The 21,922-nt window shown below is 41.6% G+C and overlaps 1 protein-coding gene across 6 annotated transcripts in view; it reads left to right on the top strand.

Moving 5' to 3' along the window:
- EBF1 (EBF transcription factor 1) overlaps window positions 1-21,922 on the top strand; it is a 265,338-nt gene that overhangs the window by 146,915 nt on the left and 96,501 nt on the right. For all 6 annotated transcript variants that reach the window (XM_066329262.1, XM_066329261.1, XM_066329260.1 and 3 more), the window contains exon 7: window positions 20,468-20,549. In XM_066329262.1, the coding sequence (XP_066185359.1) occupies window positions 20,468-20,549 (82 nt within the window). The remainder of the gene's footprint in view (window positions 1-20,467; window positions 20,550-21,922) is intronic.

Here is a 21,922-nt window from a genome sequence, read left to right as displayed (position 1 = left end):
TGATTTGTCCCCCCTTCCCCCTTTGGTGCCACAGTAGAAATGTTTGTTCTTTTAAACGTGCAGGTTCAGAGACATAATTCATAATAAAGTTATAATCCATTACAAGCAAGCATGACTCTGAAATTGCTTGATTTTTATCTGGCAGTTGACTTAAATCTGTTTGCAAAACTTGCTGGATTGAAGCGAATGCAGATCTTATTTAAATCAGGTGATTTGGTTTAGCTGCCATCTGTTGGCCAGATCATTATTATGATTTTGTGGTTACAGTAGTTACCTGTCTTCATTTATTTCAGTGAAACAGAAATTACATTTAGTAAATAGTGGGATGTTATGTAACATCTCTTAACCCCAGGGAACTGGCTTTACATGTACACATGTGTAACTTTGACACAAAATCTCCTTTCTGTGCTGGATGACCATTTATGGTGCAAGATGCGTTTCCTGTTCTTTGTGACAGACCTCAAAAATGAGTTCCTCTGCTGACTTATAAAAATGCCACGTGTGTTGTGTTGTGGAAGGCTAGAAAGGCCCTACAGGATGGCATTTTTAATGGGCTCCCAGAGTGGGAAATTTGGGTTTAGGACTCTGAATGGTGGAGTCAGTTGTAGGTACTTCTTTCATAGACTCAGATGCTGTTGGTGTTTTTCTGCTCCTGCATATGGTTCATGTTCCCTTACTGAGTACTCACCTGTGTCCATTAATCCAGTTTAACAAAAGCTTCTGTTCCAGCTGAATTTCCATTTCACTGTTGTTTACCTGTTTTTCATCAGGATTTTCCCTCTCTCATGTCTGTGGCTTGTCTCTCCTGCTCCATTACAGACCCCCTGTAGCACTGTGTGCACTCTGCCTCCAGTGACATCACTTCAGGCTTCCTCCCATCACATCCATTATTATCTTGATGGGGATATACAGGAGAGACCTACCTTTGCTCTTTCATCTCTCTTGAGACAGCCACTCTGCAGAATAACCTAGAAACAAGCCATCCCTTCTGGATGTAATTGCTTACAAAAATACCGGTTTCAAGGATGAAGCAGTGCTTGTGATAACAGCTTTTTTATCAAATACATCCTTACATGGGCTTAGCATATATTTAATTTTATGGTGTGATATTTTGCTCACAGTTTGTGGTGGGAAAGGATCTCTTACTTTAGAAAAATAAGTGGATAAAAATATTATATATGATACTTTGTATGACATAGCTGGAGACACCTCCTGCTCCTGGAGGTTTTATGTTTTCCTTGTGAGCTCCTTGCTGCTATCTGAGATTTCTCCATTAGCTCCAAGGACAGGGTAGGCTGAGAATTTGAAACAGGAAAATGTGAAGTCTGGTTTTTTTTTCCTGTTATCAAGTTTCACTTGGCCATGGTATATATCACAATGTCCAGCAGACTGTCTGAGGAAATGAGAGACTTCTCGCCATATTGTGTGTTTCTGTCATGCCATACATTAGGTGATTCCAGGTACAAATTCTAGTTTTTAATAGTGTGTTGTTCTTCAATTTTGATTTCAGATTAAATAAGCGTCAACATTTCAGGCTTCCAATTCAGACAAAAATTCCAAATTTTGATTCCATTTGATATTCAGCAAAACTCAGAACATGGTCTGCTAGCCTAGTCTTGGTCAAATGGCAATTTTTATAGCCACTTTGCCTTTTGGGCAGTGGAGGTAAAACGGCACGTGGTCTGATTTCTGTGTCACTCGTTTTAGAGCAGAGTAACTCCGCGTTTTGCATATGGAATTCCTGATTTACAAGCTCAGGCTAACAGACCACTTTCATAGCAAGCACGTTATGTATTTTTGGTGCAAATAAATGTGTGCTCCTCAGTAACTGCCTTGTGAGGCTCAGACCTTTGGAGTCTGAATGCAGCATGTGTGGAAAGGAAGCTATGAGTGATGCCACCTACTCCAACTCGTCCTCCACTTTCCAAACAAACATGGCACAAACACATTGTAAATAAAGATGACTTCAGACACAGCTCTTTTCATGGGTGAATGAGTTACACTGGGCGTTTTACTGGCAAGCGAAAATGTTCCCTGGATTCCACGTTTGAATACTTGATCTGTTAGCATTGCTGGATTCTTTCGTTCCTGTGTATTGATTTAAAGTCTCTACTGCAAACAAGCCCTCAGCTCTCTGGAAGGCAGCGTTTGGGGGAGATGCTGCTGCCCAGGGGTGTGCTGCAGTCAGGGTTGTGCTCTCCAAGGCTCCAGGACAGTGTTTGTGGACCATCTCACACTGCCAACAGTCCCCAGAAACAATAATTTCTGGCAATTTGGCAGTGCCTGTGCTCTCGGGGCTGTGGTAATGCACTGGCATCACCCAGCCTGATGAGGAGGATCGTGTTCACCTTCACTGGAGTATGAAGTGGTTAAGGCTGTAATTCAAGAAAGCAATTGAGCATTTAATGTAAATCCATGCTTGTTCTGCACATGCTGAAGCATTTGTTAAACTTTGACTTTAATGAGACTTGACCCAGTGTTTGAAGGTCTATATGTACTTAAGATCAGCTGATATCGTGAAAGCTTTTTACAGGACTTCATGCACAATATGGATGTTGTGGTTTAGTATCAGATGAAACAAGTCCTAATAAGAACGTTTTTTGGCAGACCAGTCTTTTGACTTTTTTTCACATGAAATCTGTTGCAATTCATAATGCATCCTCTTTTTCCTTTTCTTTTTTTTTTTTTTTTTTGAAAGAACACATGAGGGATTGAATAATGTAGCTTATAATTTTATGAGGCACAAAAATTTTTGAACAGTCAGCAGAATCCTTCCTCAGTTGTTTGGAAGCTTAAGGGGTTTAGAAAGTTCTTCCTTAGAGATAAATAAGCTGTCAATTCATGATGAAGAAAATCAAACTTGTGCTGTTGATTTTGGCTGTGGTATTTGCAAAAGTATGAGAGAAATTTTTGCAGTCGTAGAGCGCTCCATGTGTTAGCATTTAGCTTTCCAATGCCACATTGTGCCTCTGATAGCGTTTCTAAAAGGTAAACAGAAATGTCAAAATAATGAAAATAAAAGATTAACCATTCTGATTTTTGAGAGTTAGAAATCAAATCTGTACTGCAAATTAATAGAAAGCCAGATCAAGTTTCAAAAGCTGCTTATTGCACCATTGCCTGGCTTTTTTTTTTCTCCCTTCTTCTGAAGGCCTTTTTCAGACTTCACCAGATTTAGATTGTGAAATGTCTAAACAGAGGTTCTAAACAGAAACCTGGGAGGTATAGAAAGTATGCCAAGAGCAAATTAGTTTACTTAGTTCATGACTTTAATACACCCTTGCAATTAGCAGAGTATTTCCTTTGGACTGTGGTCTCAAGGTATGTGTTTCTGTTCATGATAGGGTTTTTTTTAAATTTGTTGCTGTTAAATGAGAAAAACTAAACTCCACAGTTCTGCCTTGCTGGGTCCATATGTAACAGGAGTTTGATCATGTTTGAGTCACAGTTTAACTCACAATTCAGCATCTCCAAATGCATGGGCAGGTGGGAGAAAAGAACCTGAGTTAGGACCTGGTTACAAACAAAGCAGAATTAGGGTGTAAAACCCCCTTGCCAAACCTCTCCTTGATGCACCAGTTTCTCATGGGTGTATGCCCTGAGGGATGTGTTGTTTTCCATGTGTTGTCTTCTGCTGGAGAAAATGCACCTTTTTGGCTGAGTCAAATATTAAACTCACATTTAAGGTGGTAAACATTGCTGAAGGCACCAATCCCTTTGGAGCTGCATCTTGCCCTACAGATATCCTGAACCATGACAGCTCCTGGATGCTTTGTCTCTCTGCTATCTCCCTGTTTCCATCAAATAAATTCACTTTCAAACTACCAAACCTTTTGGAAACAGCTTCAGTTCTACCTGAATCTTCCTAAGCCTCCAGCCATGGTCATCTCTTCCCTCCCTGGAAAACAACTGCAACCCACCTCGGGCTGCCAAATTGGCACCCACAATTGCAGAGTCCTGACCCAGCGTGACACAACCCCTCTCCCTCAGATACTGCTCCTGCCCACAAACCCCCCACAATGGCAGCTTGACCCTGGCTGACACAATTGCCCCTTGTGTTTGCCAAACCCACAAAATTATAGGGGTCGTGCAGGAGAGGGCCGTGAGGTGGGTGAGTTCGTGCTCCCTGTGCTGTCTGTGACACTGTGACCCTATTCATGGGCACATCCTTGCAGGAGGACCCGGCAGCCTGTCTGCAAGGCACTGCTTTAAATTGTAGCCTTAAAAGAGCCTTTTTTTAGATGCAAATGAAAGACCCAATAAGAGCTTAAAAAATAAAAATAAAAAAAGCCCCAAAATATATTAAGATTACTAAGAAATGTCTGATGCTGCTTCTGTAGTCTTATAATTTTTCTCTTTTCAGTCTTAATCTTTATTTCTCATGCATGCATGTAGACTGCCATGCACTCAAAACCAGTCTCATCATTTATATTTGTACATGAGAAATCTTCAAGCTATCAGAGATATGTTTATATTTGGCACAGAAGAGCTATCTAATGGTCACTCAGGTCCCAGCCCAGTTTCTTTTAATAGCTGGTGGTGTTTTAACTTTGTATTCCAGTTCTACCAGTGGGAGAATGGGAGAAATTATACATCCTCATTTCCAGGAGGTGATCTGTGGACTAATCAGACAGTGTTTATAACACATGTTCTAAAATGTAAATTCATATAAATAAAAGTATGTATATTTATGTATGCTATATTTATGTATAGTATAAATATATGTAAAGAGTGTGTGTGTGTACATGCATGTGACTACGTACATGATAGACATTCAAAAGATTATTTTATTTTATTTTTTTTTTTTTTCCTGGTGTGTTATTGATTTACTCATGTGCCACTGGGTGCCCTGGCTTGGGAGCAGGGTTTGGGGATCTCTGCTCCCAGATGTGTTTCTCTGCAGGCCCCTGGCTGTGTGCTGGGGCAGGATGCAGCAGTGCCCTGCTCCTCACAGGGAGGTTTTCTCTGGGCTTGCTAATACAGGGAAATTTACTGGCATAATTATACCCATATAATTATGCTGGAGTAGTTATACTGCTGTAACTCCCCTGTGAATGCTCTTGTGCTGCAATAATAGTGTCCATATGGGGAGTTACACCAGTATATCTCTACTGGAAAATATCTCCATGTAGGCAAGTTCTTCTTTAGGGGCAGATTTTGCAGACCAAGGTGCTGCACAGCCCTTGTAGATCTTTGGTTTGTACACTGTGGCTGGCTTTTGGCAGCCACGTTTTGTGCACAGGAAAAAGTTGTTTAGAATTCCTACCAGAATCTTTGAAAGGAAACAAACATTTTCTTTCACCAATATAACATTTTTTTTCTTCTGCAGTCGCTTTATTTATTTTTTTAATATCTCTTAATATCTAAAAATACAGATATAACTTCTGACTTTTGGGTTCAGGAATTTTCTTTTTAGATGTACTGAGGATCAGATATAAGCCATGTCTGGAAGCAATACTTGGCCAACAGCTGAGTGTGTGTGTATGTGTGTGTGTTCATCTATCCATGATTCATTCTGAGGGCTGTTTTAGCCTTCATAAAATATTCATGCTGGTTGTGCATGGTTCTATAATTGCCATCTCAGGCCTTGAATTATTTATAGGTTGTACTGTTCACATAGTCTCATTTACTGATAGAACAGATAACACTATACAAGAGGATCCCAAACACTCTAATGCCTGTTACTTTGCATTAAGTAGTGGAATTATATTACTGTAGGTGTAAAATGCTGGCCTTTTTCTCCTCTCACTTTAATATATCATTTTTGTATTTATAATATGCTAATTGTTGAGATGCTGTTAAGCCTCATAATTCCTGCCGAGTTTTGCAGAAATCAAGATGTGGTTGAAGTGATTTAGCTCTTGATCCCAAAATGATTGTTCTAAATCCACCCCCCTCCCTTCCCCCGATGTTAACACCCAGGGTAATTTATTGAAGTGATGCATGAGTACACATGCATACCTGAGCTCCTTTGTTTTACACTATTGATCAGTTTGTGTATCTTAACTGCTACAAATATTCAGAAGTCCAGCTAATGCAGACATTCACCAAGTGTATTTTCAAGTTCATTGTACTCAATTAAGCACCGAGTATGAATTCATCATGAAAAAATGATCTTATTTCCATCAAATTTCCTATTCATCTCTTCTGTGATTAATTCTGTCAGCTTTTCTGACCTACTTTTGACTTTATTTTTTTACTGAATATGTGGAATTGCATCAGTTTAGCTTGGACATACAATGCACTTGGAGTTTTCTTTGCCTGCTCAGTTTTTGGCTTATTTACTTTCTGAACCAAGTGCTAATTCTAGTTGGAAAATGCAGCTGAGGTAGGTTTTGTTTTAAATTTGTTCAATTGTTCTGCTTTTCTAATTGAAAGAAATAATTCTTGGAGCAGAAATTCAGTCCCTAGCAGAGCCATGCACTGGAATACTTTCCCTTCTTTTACCAAGAACTCTTGGATGTTTTTGTAAAGTCACTTATTTTCCTCCTCTCTGAAAGGAGAATATTGGCATTTCCTTAACTGAGTTGATGACAGTAGGGGCTAAGTGCATAAAGAGGATAAATTGTGTCCTTGCTGTGGTAAGGAAGAGCAGTAGGAGCACATGGGAAGGGAAGGCTGCTGAGGTCTGTGGTGGCACTGGAATATCCCAGGATGACACAGAGCACCCAGCCAAGGTCTCTCTGGAGCTACTGTTGTGTGGGAAGGAGAGCTGGTTCATTTTGGTGCAGCTCATCCCGCTGCTCACACAGGGATTAGGAAGGATGTTCTTCCAGCTGGGATTTTGTTTCCCAATCTCGAGCACCATCCTTTGCTCCAGCTGAGAGGCTGGGGATGCTCCTGTCCCGTTGGGCCACCACTGTGTTCCCAGCAGGGATCAGGGAGATCCTCACCCTGGAATTCAAGCTTGATTCTGCCTCTGGTGCCAGAGATTGAGTCTGGTATTGGTGGTGCTTTGCTGCCTTGTCTCTCCAGCAGGATCCCTGATGTTTTGGGAGGGAGGAGCCAGACAGGTGTGGTGCAAGAAGAAAGAGGTGGTTGGTGGTTTAGCAGTGATTCAGATGCTTGGGGGACATCTAGGGGCTGCAGGTGACAGAAGAGGTGACAATGGAAAGTTTACCTCTCTCAAAGCAAAGTGTGAGTGAAGGCAGCTCTAGAATGAAGCTAGAAAAAAAGAAATAGAGCAAAAAGGAATGTTTCGGCAAAACAAACCATTTTGGTGAACAGTAAATTCTTGAGGAAAATATGTCTCCACCTGAGCCCTTATTTTTCTTTGTATTAAATCATTATAAAATAAAACTTGTGACATTCACTGTTCCATACAATAGGCTGAACTGAAATGAGCTGCGTTCTTTTCTGCATGATTTCGTGAGCTGTAAGGGTCCCTCAGAGAAGGAAACAACGTTATTGTCATGCAGATTTCTCTCCTTTTCAAGATTTCAGAGTTTCCATGAATCCCTTGCAACAGAATAGTTCTACTTCACGTTTTTAAACCTTTCTCCAGCAGTGCCTGTGTGGTGGCTTCTTTGCAATCTCCACTTATCTCATGGAGTTTTAGAAGTTTTTGGAGCTAAGTGTAATTATTGCGGCATGCAGACAGCACTAAGCTTTCATGTTGACATTCAGCTTACTTTTTGCTTTTCCTGCCCATTTGAAACTTAACGTGTATGTAAGGAAAAAAAATACAAACCCAAAAGATTATGAAGTTTGTTCTTATCTGTTATATGTTTTGTGATAGGACCTGAAAACTTCTGGTAAGTCAGATTTCTATATGCTGCCCCATAAATTTTTTGACTGAAAGGAATAAAGAGGGCAAATGAATGACAGGGAGGAGAATGGGATTAAAAGTGCCCAGTTGCTGGGGGTGCTGTACAGCTGACATTATTTGATTATGGTGATGCTGTTTATTTGGGCTGCACTGCTGTTATAATTTGATTTTGGTCAGGAATAGTGGTCTCAACTTCTGCTTGCATAGGTGTTGTCATGGAGTTACTTGGAGGAGGGGTTTGCACCGTATCATTTCTGTGTTGGGTGATGTACAATATATAATATTGCTTCTAGAGAAAATGACACATTTTATTAGGCAATTACTAAATAAATTTTCTGCAGTGAAATTGTTAAAATATGTAGTCCTGGGTTTTTAGGGTCTTTGTGACCTCTAGCATTTTGCAGATGATGGGCTGCATCAAGGCATCACTGAGCTTTAACTGCTGAACTGGTCTTTGCTGTCATGACTGATCTCAGACTGTTCTCCCAAATGGTTTCCTTCAACAAGAAATACTGTGTAGAGTGCAGGAGCAGCGATGCTCAAGCCTTTCAATGGAATTTTACCATCTCTATTGCTCTAAAGCTATGAAGTGCCAAAAAAAAATCCCATACACGACCTAGAAAAACAAATTGGTAAGTGTGGTTCTTTCACTGATCCAGCCTATACAGAATAATTTTCTTAGAGACATTTAAAGTCTATGAAATCCTACATCGTTTCCCCTTTATATATCAGAAGTCTTTAAAAATATCTAAGATTTTTTTTTATGCCAACAATACATGAGAGAATCCTAGATGTGTGACACCTTTTAGAAAGTGTCTTTGTCTTTATCTATCCGTACGGTACCTGTGTGCTCGTGAAGTGTCATGATCCCTATTTTAGAGATGGGAAAAGAAGACAGAGAGATTTAAAGGTAGATTTTTAAAGGTGTTTTGACTTCTAAAGATGCAGTAAAATGTGCAGTAGGACTTTTAAGAGGGCTTAATTGCATCTTTAGCAGCCTGAAAGCAACGCAGCGGCTTCCAAAGTATACCAAGCACAGAAAGGAATGTAGGTCTTCTGTGTCCTGCTCTGGTACTGTAACCATTGGATGGCCCTTCCAGGGTGGACTGATTTTGGAAAATAAGTGTGACTTTCTGCTGCACTGCTCTTCAGGCTTGCAGCTTCAGTAGGACATGGAAGCATTGAGTCATGACTGCCGAGATTAAGTGAAGAGCTTTCACTCACAAATTTTCTCAAGATGATGTTTTGTCACAGTAGAGGTTTTTCTCTAAGAATTCTTTTCATGCTGGCAGACCTTCAGACGTGATCCTTTCCCACAAATCTTCCTTTTTTACAGACTATCGTTTCCCAACAGAGGCAAAAAAAGCATCCAGAGAATTCAGTCAAATCTGTCTCTCCCAGGCTGGCTGTAAGCTCATCACCAATGCATTATTGTGTGTATTCCAGGATGTTTTGTTTCATAAGGAATCTGTTGCTGTAATGGAATACAACACTGTAAAAGAGACCATATGGGAAAAACTGGTGTTACTCTCAGGAAAGCTTTATTATCAACCCAAAACGGGGGTTCTGATTTGTGCTTTGGTAATGGTCAGCTTTCCAAGGGGTGAGGAGCTCAGCTGTCAGAGGTCCTTTCCTTATCTGTCTTCTTCCTCTGCTGCTGCCAAACCTGTTGAGCTCCATAAAAGCTGGTTCTAGTGGCAACTTCCCTCCTGGCCCGAGTGTGCATTGGCAACATGTAGCTTTATTACTGCTCATAGTACTTAATGCAGTCATAGGTAGATCCAGATGTCTTTCCTCAATCCTGAACCTGCCACAGCTGTAACCAAAGTAACCAAAATATGCCAACATTTTCCCTGTTGCTTTCCAGTGCGTATAGTTTTTTCAGGAAAATTGGAAGAAGAGTTTTAAAAAGTACATGTATATCACATGTACATTTTTAATATACTGTTACTTTAAGTTATGCTTTATTCATATTGTTTTTAAAAAAATCAGTTTTGCTCAAGAAGTAGTAAAGAAAGTATTGGTGCCGTGCCAGTCATCTGCAGTTTAGCATCACGTTCTGCAATACATCTCTGTGGTGTTTCATTTCTGTTTCAAGCTGTGATTGGCTGTGGAAGCACTAAGAATGGAAATATTGCAGGTGTTCAGACTAACTGTAAATCAAACCCAAGATTTGGCCTCACCTGTGTGTTGTGTTGTTATAAGTGATAGTATCTATAAACTCGGTTAGCTTAAAGTGGTGCGAGTGAAATTATTACGTGATACACTCAGGAGATGTGTTTTTGATAAACTTGCTGAAGAGTTGTTTATACATCCCTATAATCCTGTGTGGCAACTTGTGTTCATCTGACTAGGTTGATGTCTGACTAGTTATGATGGCTGCTGATAAAATTCAATGACTGGACCGAAAATTATTAAATGCATTAAAATATATGGAATACACCTGTAACAGATACCTAATTCGGTATATCCTGTGCCATTCCCAGGCCCAGCCTGGGTGTGCACACATGTGCCCACGTGTGGCTGTGGTCCCCAGCGTGCAGTTTATAGTTTGGAAAGAAATCATCCTCCATCATTCGTCACTGCTGAGCTGCAGCAGACCAGGCCAGCACATCATTTGTTAACAGCGACAAAGCCGTGCTCATAAACGCCGACATGTTACATTAATTTATAGGCACTGAGTGACTTATTAAATGTGACGTGTGAAATATAACAGGGCCCGGTATGGATGATTAGGTTTTGGGCTTTGAATTGTTGACAAGGCAGGGGTAATGAATTGCGGGACACAAGCTAGTGTGTTTCCCCCTCATTAGTCAGTATTAGCTGCATTAATAGTAATAATTGGATATATTCATCATTTAAAATGTTTTAATAAATGTTTGGACAGCACCTGATCTAGGCTGTCAAATATTAGACTGGAAGGTTTGTGATGGGAGAAAAATTATGCCATTCCTTCTGCAGAGATTTATACAGCCTAAGGGGTGCCATTTGCCAATGTCCTTTAAGAGGTAATGGGTGGGAGGGAGTTTGGGAACAGACAGTGCAACAACCAGCCTCTCTTGCACTTCAGGAAGACATTTTTAGTTTATTCTAAAGATTTCTTGGTCCTGAGCTCAGGTCTCCAAAATGGGGTCTGAACTGGTTATTTCTGCTCAGATGCCAACCTCAGGTGAGAACTTCACAAAAGGTGTGCATGTTCCCGTCTGAATTTGTTTCAGTCTTCCACTACTGCAGACTGAATGTTGCTTGGGGCTCAGGAACTTTCCAATTTGGGGTTTTGGCTTGGAGTCATCATTACTTTGAGCTATTAACATATTTAAAATTCCAGAAAGTTTTCTGCCTGGACACTTTGAAAGCATAAGTCTCTGTGGGATGAGGGCAAGTAGGTGTTCTGTGGGTGTTTTGCCACCTCCACTTCCATTCTTGGTTTCTGTATCTCAAATGCATTATTGCCAACTATTTGATACAAAGCTTCCTTAGAAAAAGAAATATACTCTTTTTTATTATTATTTTGTGGTCTTTAGAAATGGAATTTAAAGATTAACCTAAAACTTTTACCAAAGAATACAGAATGTATCAGTCTCTTGCTTTAAAAGTGATGTGTAGGTGAACACTAGAACATGTCTTCTAAATGACAGGATGGAAATTAAAAAAACCATGTCCAGTTGCTAAAAAAATAATTTTAAAAAAAATCTCAATTTAAAACTCGTGAGACCTCACTTTGCTGTAATGTACAGCATAATGTAATCCATTATGTAATGAAACCTGTTTTTTAAAAGCAGCCTTCAGGATATACAAAAGTAACAGTGATGGAGTTATTGGCACTGCATCACTAGACATTTTTTTTTTATTTTCAAAGAAGAGTCCTCTGAGGAAAAGCCTCACTAGTGTGGGAAGCAGCGTTTGGTGGCTCAGTGGGAGGTTGGCTTCCCTTTCAGATGCTGCTGAAGAGGTGTCACACTGGGGAGTGCCGCGTTGCCGGAGGTGCCCATTTTTCGGGAGAGACACAAAGTCAAGTGTCTGCCCACCTGTAGTCATAACAAGTCCCAAGATGCTTTCTGCAAGGATGAAAGTGTTCTCCTCAATGTCCTTGCTAGTTCCAGGTAGCTGCTTCTGCTGAGCGTTGGGAATCTTTAAGGTGCAAGAGAGAACTTTGCAGCTACAGCCTTACAATGCCTTTCCCACATCTCCCAGACATGGAAGAGGACATCAGAAAAAGTCTTTTTCCTACATATTCAAGGCTCGTTGCTTTAAGAAAACTCTGAAGGACTTAATTCAAAACTTGTGATATAAGCAGATATGATTGGATTCTACATGCTTGCTGCAGAGGTCATTATTTCTGAGGTTAATTAAGCTCTTTCAATGTCATGTTAAAGGTAGGAGACATATGCAATATTTATTGATGATAACTCCAGCATTACACATAGGGTGATCCTCTTCACCAGCACATCAGAAACTGTTCCCCTTCCTCTTTCAGTTTTTCCCCATTTGTGGTAAATCCCAATGAATTTTACAGTGTCAGGGTTGCTTGCCCACATGCACACACACAAATCTGCAGCATTTCATCCTTAGAGGCAGTTCATGATCCCCTTCAAGTACCCCTGGCACGTCTTCTCTTGTTGAACCACTGCACACACAGCTCAAAGTGCCTCCGCCTTTCCACTGAACAGCCTCTTGCTTCCTTCCAGCTCTCAAAATAGCCACTACACTCCGGATCCTGAGCTCACTGCCAGAGCTCCCTGCTGCAAAGGAAACGAGGGCTTTATTCTCTAAAATATCATGAAACAATGGGAACCCCTGGATGGGATGTGCAGGTTGTGGGCAGGAGCTGAAGGCAGCAATTGACTTTCTTCCACAACATTTTTGCACTTGATCTTGTCTTGTAGAAGACAATGTTTGCTGTGAGAAAAGCAGCTTCAGAGGGTTGGATTAGCCCTGCTCTTCAACATCCCCTGACTTTGATACCTCTGCTGCTTTTTGGTGCCCATGCTAAAGTTTACCTTGAGGAAGCAGGGAAGCAAATGCTGATATCATATTGCAGTAACAGCACTGCTGTTATCTGTCAGCACTTACACTGAACAGAGGCTCTTTTTGCTAAAGTATGACTCCGGCAGGGCTGCTAATTCACTGGCATTGTGTGAACTATGACAGACCACAGGGCTGCTTTGTAGCTTTTTCCAGTGGCTGAAGTCTAATGTCTTCAGTAAAAATTAAAAATAGTTAACTCACTTTTATGCCCTAGTATTTGAGGTGTGTAACTGGAGTGAAATTGGGAAATACTGAAGGGAAAAGCTATTAAATTGAAGCAAAGTGAATTTTATTAATTTTGCTATTTACAACAGTTGTCATCAACCACTACCAAAAAATACCCTGTGTACCCCCTGTACACAGATGGCATAAACTCCTTCCAACTTTTATTTTGTTTGTCATAGAAAGGCAGCTGCAGTTCAAGTGTAATACAAATTTTAGATACTGGAGCTGGGAACAAGTAAGGAGATGTAGAAAAATTCAGATTTTCACTATTTTAGGAAAAAAAAAGTCAGACCTGGGGGCAAAATTAAATTACAGAAGACTGAGCATTCAAACCTGCCTCTGGACTAATCTTAATTCTGTTTTGTGATGTTGTTTTTCAGTGGTGTTATCTCTTTCTTTTCTTATTAAAAGCCCAGTAAAAGACACCAAAACAGTCTGCCTGTGATTTTAACTTCCTCACAGGAGAAAATGCCAAACACACTTTCCCAAACTACTCTAAATTTCTGTGATGCATTATAAGCAGTATCAGGGATCTAGAGGAGTCCAGAAGATGCAAGATGAAAAATTGATATGCTGTGCTTCGCTGTGCAGAACACACAGACCTGAGGAAAAGTGACTGGGAGCACTTGCTGAAGCGAGCAATGAGTAATTTAAGGCTGGTTTGGGCAGTCCTGCCTTCTGATTTGGTGATTATGTGGGTGCCTCCTCAGCTATTTGCTGTGCTGGACTGAATATTTACTGTATTTATAACAGCAAACCCTGGCAGTGCTGGAGCTCTGGCAGCCACAGCAAGTTCACAAAAAACAACATTATTATTATTATTATTATTATTATTATTATTATTATTATTATTATTATGTTTCTGTTATTATGGCTCTGCCTGAAGAATTTCAGTCGACAGGCTCTGACTACTTGAGGCTTATTCTCTGCATCACATTGCTTTTCTTGGACCTTTTCTGCAGTTCAGGAGGAAGATACATATTTTCTAGAAAAGTAAATAATTTTCCATGCTTTTAGTTTTGGTGTTTGTTTGTTGGTTTTGTAAACCACTGAATTGCTTAGCATCCCATAAATGCAAAATGCATGTCTAATTTGGCCTCCATTTGGAATCAGTAAGAACATTGAATCCAGAGAGAACAGACTTGGGATTTTTTTTTTCTTAATTAGGATGTTTGATAACTCAAGAGGTTGTGTTTAGAAGAGAGTTAGATGGCTGTATCTGGTGTTTAATTTCTCTTCTGCAGAATAAATTTCCTGTTGTAAAAACGCCACAAAAGGTAGCTACTGCTGTTTATTGACTAAAGAGCCAAGTAAAATCCAGCTGTGAACATGTGGGTAATAGGAGGTTTATGCCTATGTATGCCTCCATGCTTATATTTGATTTCCATGCTCAGCCTCATGTTGGTAAATATCAGTGTAAGTCTCAATTATTCTTTTGTGAATAAGGTACCTGACATGATCAGGGAGCTGTATGTGAAAAGACCTCCAGGGAAAAAAAAAGCCAAAACCAAAAAAAAAAAGTCTTCAAGTAAAGTTTTAAAATGCTGTAAAATTAAAGAAATTATTGTTCAGGAATAAAAAAAAGCTTTATTTTATCCTAAGTTTTTCAATATTTGGAATTTTGCCATTTTAAAATAGAAGTTTTGATAGGAAGGGTCAACTTGAAAAGGGAAAAGAATTAACTTTGTCCTTCTGAAGTTTCTAAAGGAATATTTCATAGATCATAGAATGATAGAATCATAGAATGGTTTGGGTTGGAAGGGATCTTAAGGCTCATCTCATTCCAAACCTCTGCCACGGGCAGGGACACCTTCCACTATCCCAGGTGGCTCCAAGCCCCATCCAGTCTGGCCTTGGACATCTCTAGGGATCCAGGGGCAGCCACATCTTCTCTGGGCACCCTGTGCCAGGGCCTCCCACCCTCAGAGGGAAAAATTTTTTTTGCTAATATCTAATCTAAACGTACTCTCTCTACCTTTAGATTATTTGCTTTTCCAAATAAAATTGCATTTTCCTTATATTTTTATTTTAGTGACAAATTACTGAGTAGATCAAGTTACCAGAAGTTTCAGGAGAAGTGACAGACTGACAGAGAGAAAAGTGCGTGAAAAGTGCAGAAAAAACCCTGTAGAAGCAAACAGAGCAGTGGCAGTGAGTCTGTGAACCTTGGTGACCTCTGGGCTCAGCCCTGTGCTGGCTTTGGTACCTCTTGATATGCCAAGTTTTCACCAGAGCTAAAATACCCATCAGGGGTTGTTTGAGACAACAGTTTTTGTGGCATCACCAGGCTGACAGCCGAGCTGGGCCTGCCACGTGCTCAAGTATGTGAGTAGTACCTTTGTCTCCATCAGTACTGCTTGTGTATTTAAATTTATGCACATATTTAGTACTCTGCTGAATTGGTGTGCCATACAGAATGGGCATGCAATCCTTTTATCTGATGGAAAGTTGCTAATTATTGCCCCGGCCCGTGTATTTCGGTTTTGCTAATTTTACAAACCCACATATACTTGCTGCTGTGTCTCCTGCAGGAGTCTGAGGTCGCCCTTTTTCTATCAAATATGTTTACACCGCAGAAAAGGTGTGTTTTGTCAGTTTTGTTTGCCCTAGCCAGGTCTGAGCTGTATAACCAGCGCTCACTCTCTGGATAGCCACTGGTCTGGCTGACCTTGGCACCATGACAGCCGTCGTATTTTCACATGGAGGAACTGTTCTTGAACAACTTCTCCAATGTATCAGGAACAAACAAGCTTTTCTTCAGCATCAGGAATGCAGCAGGTCTTCTTTCCAACTATTTTTTTCTCCTCCCACAGACATATTTATTGTGGCAATGGCCAGAAAATCCTACTGCTAAGCCTTCATGTTTGAGTTCCTTTAAATTTCCTTCAGGGTAGTGACAGAAGAGCCAACGTAGATCATGTCAGAGCTTGCTTTCTTTAATTTAACTCTTGAGTTATTTTTAATAAACACGAGTATTAATTTGTAGTGGCAAGAAAAGCAGGAAGGCAAAATCCTCTTACATCTTCATTACTTGGATTTCCATTTCTGCCGTGTGTTTAATTTAAATCGCTGTGGTAGTGGCAAAGAGCGGGATGCTGCTGGGGAAGGTGCTGCACAAACCCAAAGGGTTTGAGGTGTGATGGACAATGAGGCCAGCAGAAAGGGGCAGGGAGCATTTTAAACAATTGGAGTGACCTCCAGCTGGTCTGGTGCTCACCAGATCCATCAGTGGAACAAAGGGAATCAGAGGATGGATAGATGGATGAGGCAGGAGTGAGGACAGAGCTGGTTTCAGGAGTTGGAAGTAGCAGTAGGAACCAAGCCTGGTTCCTCCAAGCAGAGAGTGAGAGCACAGTCCTACTGGCACCACCATCTTTTTGGAAATGCAGGAGTTTTGTTAGAAAAAACCCACAACTTCATCTCCAAAAAAGGAATTTCTATTGAATTGTGAACAAAGGAGAGAGCATTCCCAGAACAGCCAATAGCACGTTTTTTAGGGCTTTTGCCTGGCAGACAGAAGTTCATGTTAGTTTGGGCCTGATTCAGCCCAGGGGTTTGTACTTAACCAGAGGATGTATTTCTACACTGGACCTTGCAGTTACTCAAGGAATCGTAGTACATGCATGGCACAGATTAATTGCTCAGCAACTTCACTCCCTCAGCAGTTTTTGCAGCCTGCCCTGAGCAGCATCGTGGGACACCTAAACATAATCTAAAATTAATTGGTTTTCCCCCAAACTACCCTTCCTTACAGTCCAGCCACGTCTCTGTGGGATAAAGGTGGTGCATGGAATTCTTTGGTTTAATACCAACGCGAGTCAGTAAATCCAAGTGCTCTGTAAAAAGTTTTTGTTCCTGGACTTGAGCTGATTTGCATGGAGCTGGATTCTGTTTCTCTGCTCCACATGCAGAAATGCTCTTCACACCAGGGATGGTAGTAGTCAGGAAGGGAGTCAGAAAATATGTTTTGGTTGATTTTGATTGATGAAAAAAACCCCAAACCTTCAATGGTAGCAATAAGTATAATTGATGACTGACTCCTGTGTGGCAGAAGAGTGTGTGTTCAACAGTCACATAAGTTTGGAGAGAGAGTTGAAGATTTTATTGATGCTCCTGTGTTTTGCACATTTTTTTTTCATCTTGGAAATGAATTTCAGACCCCAGTAGTGAGTATTAATGCTATATATCCTCTGTGGTTAGCATTAATAGTACACAGTCCTGCCAAATGCAGGGAAAGTTAGAATTGAAAAAAAAAAATAACCCACTGTGAGGAAGCTCAATGTGAGCAAATGGGGATGGAGGTTTATGCTTACAAAGAGCTCAGCTCTGTTGGCACTTCTCCTGGACCAGGGCTGTCAATCCAAATCTGAAATATTTGCAGAGTGAAGTGTTGCTAATGGGCAATGCTGGCAGGACCAGGCTTGAGGTGATGAAGGCACCTGAACAAGTGGCTTAAAGCAGGAACCAAGAGCCTGGGCTGAGCCCCATGGATCAAACTGCTCTGCTCTTGTCCTAATCTGTTCTCATCCTCCTTCCTGCCAGGATGGGGGTTTCCATCAGCCAGGGTGTTCAGTGCCAGCCCAGGAGCTGCTCAGCTCTTGCCTGGATGAGTGTGGGATGCTTTGTGTGGCCAGAGGGACTCCAGCCCTGATGTGTTCCAAAACAAAGTGCAGCCCTATAGTTTGTTTTGTCTTTCAGTGGAATTAAAATACAGCTCTTGGCAAAATGTATTCTGTAAACTGGTGATTTTTTTTTTTTTTTGCTTAACACACAGTGAGTGAACTTGGCTGTGTGAGCTTCGCGTTCCTCTGAAAATGCTGTTATTTTTGCAAGTTAATTTTTTCTGGAGTTGGTTTAATTCAAAGGAAGTTTTGTTTGCTTGGTTGCTTGCCTGAGGTTTTTTGGTAGGTTTAAACAGATGAGCTTCATTTCTTCTGCAGTTTATTTTGGTGAAACTTCTGTAGCCTTTGGGGGTTATAGCACAGTGCAAATGGAGTTAGACTGAGGAACTTTGGGCTAGAGTTTTGCAGATCCCAAAAGTCAACTCTTGTATTTCAGAGTGATTTTCCAAGCCTTTGACATGACATGAGCTCAGGCTTTGTAAGGGGGGAGAAGGCCCAGTGTTTCTCCAGAGAGCTCCACAAGGGGTTTTCCATCTTTTTTTGACGAGCCCTTAAATCAACCACCAACCCTCACTGCCCATTATTCGTGTGCTCGACAAAGCCATAGCAGGAATTTTTAGCTGTTTTGAGCTGCTCCATGCCCCAGCTCTCCTCGGGGCTGGGGTGTTGCTGGGGAGCTGTGGCAGACTGGGTGGGCAGCTGCTGCTCTCAGCCCTGGGCGAAGTCGCCAAAATCCCGCGGTAAGCCCAGGGCAGCGCCAGCTTCTCCCCAAAGAGTGAGTGCCTCTGAGAGGTTTTGCCACATAAGGGCCTGTTCAAGGCTGTAGGCACCAGCTGACAAGGATGTCTTTGCCTCTGAACAGATGGCCAGGCTTTTTATTTCAGCGAGCAATCTCGTGTGGAGGGGTGGTCTTCCAGTCCTGCCAGCGTTTCGGCAGGCAGGGCCAGCTTAGGGCAAGAGGGATCTGATGTCTCTGCCCTTCATAGCTCGTGAGCTAAATGACGAGCTGCTGACAGGACAGCCATCATCTGAAGTGTAAGATCCCGAGCTCTCCCCACTTTTCGCGTCTCTTTGGCGGAATTAATGCCCTATTTGCTTGTCTCTCAAAATCCGTTCTGGCACAAGTACAAACCCTCGCCTGGTGGCAAGCAGTTGTCTGGATCCGAGATGCCAAGATTTGTGCTGACAGCTCCTTCTACACAATCTGAGTCAGGCTGTCACAGCTGGCCATTAGCGGCTTAAAAAGACACATATGTACAGCAAATAGCACCACCTTTCCATTATTGAATATCAGAACCTGCTTGATTGAGAAATGCAATGACTTGCACTGCTCTTTCCTTTAAACAAACACTGTCTCCAAACCCCTCTTCTAGTGTGGTGGATGTTTATTTTATTGCTTGTTCTTATTTAGAAGCTCAGGTCTAGAAGAGACTTCCTGGGCCAGGAGATCTAGTCCTTGATAATCCCAAGCATCACACTTGCTAATCCTCCTCATTACATTGCATTTCTTTAATGAAAACAGTCCCTCGTAGGTTTGATTTATCATTGCAGCCTTTTGCTTTGTCTGATTTTCTTGATGTGGAGGAACAAGCAGCAAAACTTGTCTTGTTGAGGGGCAGCATCACAACTAGAGCAGGGCCAAGAATGCTGCTCATCAAAAAGGGATTTTCTGAAGCTGTTTACCCTGCAGTGATGCCTTTCTTGGTGACAGTCTGCAAATTCTGCTGACCTAGCGTTCAGTTTGGGTGCTAAAAGAGGGCTGCTTGCAAAAGTTAACATTCAGATTTAAAGTAATAACAGGATCAAACTGCTCCCCACCCCACTGCTGTATGTGGGAACAGGGCAGAGGAACTTCTGCTTAGTCACTGATGGCTATTGCATGTGTAATGCTGCCCTGTCGGGTTACACTGGGCTTTTAACTTGCTGTAGGATTAAAATTTGCACGGCTGAGCTTTAGTAGACCTTAGTCTGTAGTTTATTTTGGACAAAAGGCTGATAAACTTTGGCTTTCAGGGAGGAAGCCTGGAATCTGAGACCCACTATTATTCATTGACTTGTCTTTATGAGTTTACAGTCCACTGATGCATAACGCTGAAGGAAATATTTTCAGTGAAATGTTTGCTTTTTTCTTTGGCTTTGTAAAAGGCAGTGTCTTTTCTTAGAGATATATGTCAGGGTCATATAGCTACTTCAGTGAACTGTGTATGGTCAGGAAATAGACTGCATCAAAAATATTTCATTTTTCCATGAAGTCATTCTTTTGACCAAGGCTTCCCCTTCTCCTCTCAGGGATTTGGGCTCCACTAACCACTATTTGAGCATTAATTTTATGCACAAACTTGGTTTAATCCTGGGAGGGAGATTTCAACTGTATGGAACATTTTCAGTATTTTTGTATTAAATCAAAACTTGTGGGTGACAGCAAACTTGTAAAACAAACCCCCATTTATACCCCAGGGAATTTTCACATCTAGCATTTTTCTGTCCCTTTTTTGCTGTGCTGAAAAACGTGTCTGTTCCTCATTGCTCTGGATGGCACATCGAGCCTGGCGTGACAGAGGGACTGACTCTGCAAACTTTAATGGCTCTGACACAACAGAGCTGTGAAATTAGTGTTTAAATTTTCAGGATGTGCTCACGTGTTTTGCTAGATTGAGGCCTAGGCAAGCTCCACTCCCTCTTTGGATGGGCAGGGGGGTGATTTGTCTGGGTTAGGAATACTGATGTTGATAAGTCTTCATTGGACCGAACGTGCAGATGTTGTATTTTTTACACGCTACACGCTATTTATAAGACATTAATGTTCGTTTCTCTCTCTCCACAGGTTCTTCTTGAAATTTTTCCTCAAATGTAACCAAAATTGCCTAAAAAATGCAGGAAACCCTCGAGACATGCGTCGATTCCAGGTCAGTCGGACACGCTTCCTCCTTTAAAGATCAGCAGCTGTTAGGGACAGAAGTACTTTGACCCAAACTAACCTAGTAATTCACTGGAAGATGCTAAAAACATAAGGTCACAAAATATTGCCTGAGGAGTTCTTGTCACAGCAGAATTGGCAGGAAGTAGTTGGGTTTTCTTGCTCTGGAAGAGAGCACTCTTGAAGATAATGTCATCTCCACCGGAAGGGAAAGCATGGAAAGGAAAAATCAGAATGACCTCGCTGTTGTTTTCAGCTATGGGGCTCCCCTGTTCTGAGATATTTGTCTCTCCATGGGGAGCTATTTGTTTTCATGCAGACACAGGGTGAGCCCTGCCCCTTGTTTATTGGCTGGGGCAGAGGAAGGTGTAAGAGCAATTAATAAAATCAGGCTCCTGACTACACTCGTTACTCCTGAGCAGTGGTAAAGAGTCATAAATGTGCATTGATGGGCTGAAGGTCCATCCCTGTAGTCAGAACTTGGAAAAAGCTACCATGGAGTGTCTCTTTCTTAGGATGCTTTGGGCTGGTATTTCCCCACTTTGCATCTCGTGGCACTGGAGCTTGGGACCTGAAATACCAACACAGCTTCAGATGGCCAAGGACATCTTTTTATGCTCCACCTATGTCACAGCTCATTTTGGGATGAAGAACATCCCTGTCCCTTGGGAAGGTGGTCTGTACATGCACTTCCTCAGTGCTGGCTGCAGAGCGGAGTGGTGGCAATGCTGAGAAATAATTGCTCCAACCCTTTTATTGAAGACCTGATCTTTGACTGTGGCAATAATGCTTTACCGGGGTATGCACTGAATAAAAATATGGGGTAGAGAGTCAAAGGACCTTCTCTTTTGGTGGGAGGAGTAAATACAGCCCATGGAGGAAATATGGCAGAATCTGTCCATGGGGCCTTGCCTCAAGGTTCTGAGGAAGAAACAAGAGATTTGTCCCACAGACCACATGGAGAAAGGCAACTCCAAAATACATCTGCTTTCGGTAGTTACTCAGGACCTTATTTGCTTCTTTTTCAGCATTGTTGCACTTCAAAAAAAGTATTGGATGTTATGTAAGTGACAATATTATTTATACGTAGAATGTCTTTTGTTGACCTGCTTAATTGCAGCAATGCTGGAAGGCCAGAAGGGTGCTGAGCAGGGAAGTGAAGGAGTGAGGAGATATGGCCACAGGGATTAAATTAATCAGTGTAAAAGCCAGCCTTAGCATGGCAGAGCCCTCAGCTTCTCACCCCACACTCCTCCCTCTGTCACGTTTCTCCTGTGATTCCAGAGGGCATTACCACGGAAAGAGAATGTGAGAAAAGAACTCTCACCAGCACGGGGATTTAGTCCGAGCAGTCACCCCTGG

This window comes from Sylvia atricapilla, chromosome 14 (assembly GCF_009819655.1).
Source record: "Sylvia atricapilla isolate bSylAtr1 chromosome 14, bSylAtr1.pri, whole genome shotgun sequence".
Taxonomy (NCBI): domain Eukaryota; kingdom Metazoa; phylum Chordata; class Aves; order Passeriformes; family Sylviidae; genus Sylvia; species Sylvia atricapilla.
The sequence above is the reverse complement of the archived record's forward strand: the minus strand, read 5'-3'. Positions and strand labels throughout refer to the sequence as shown.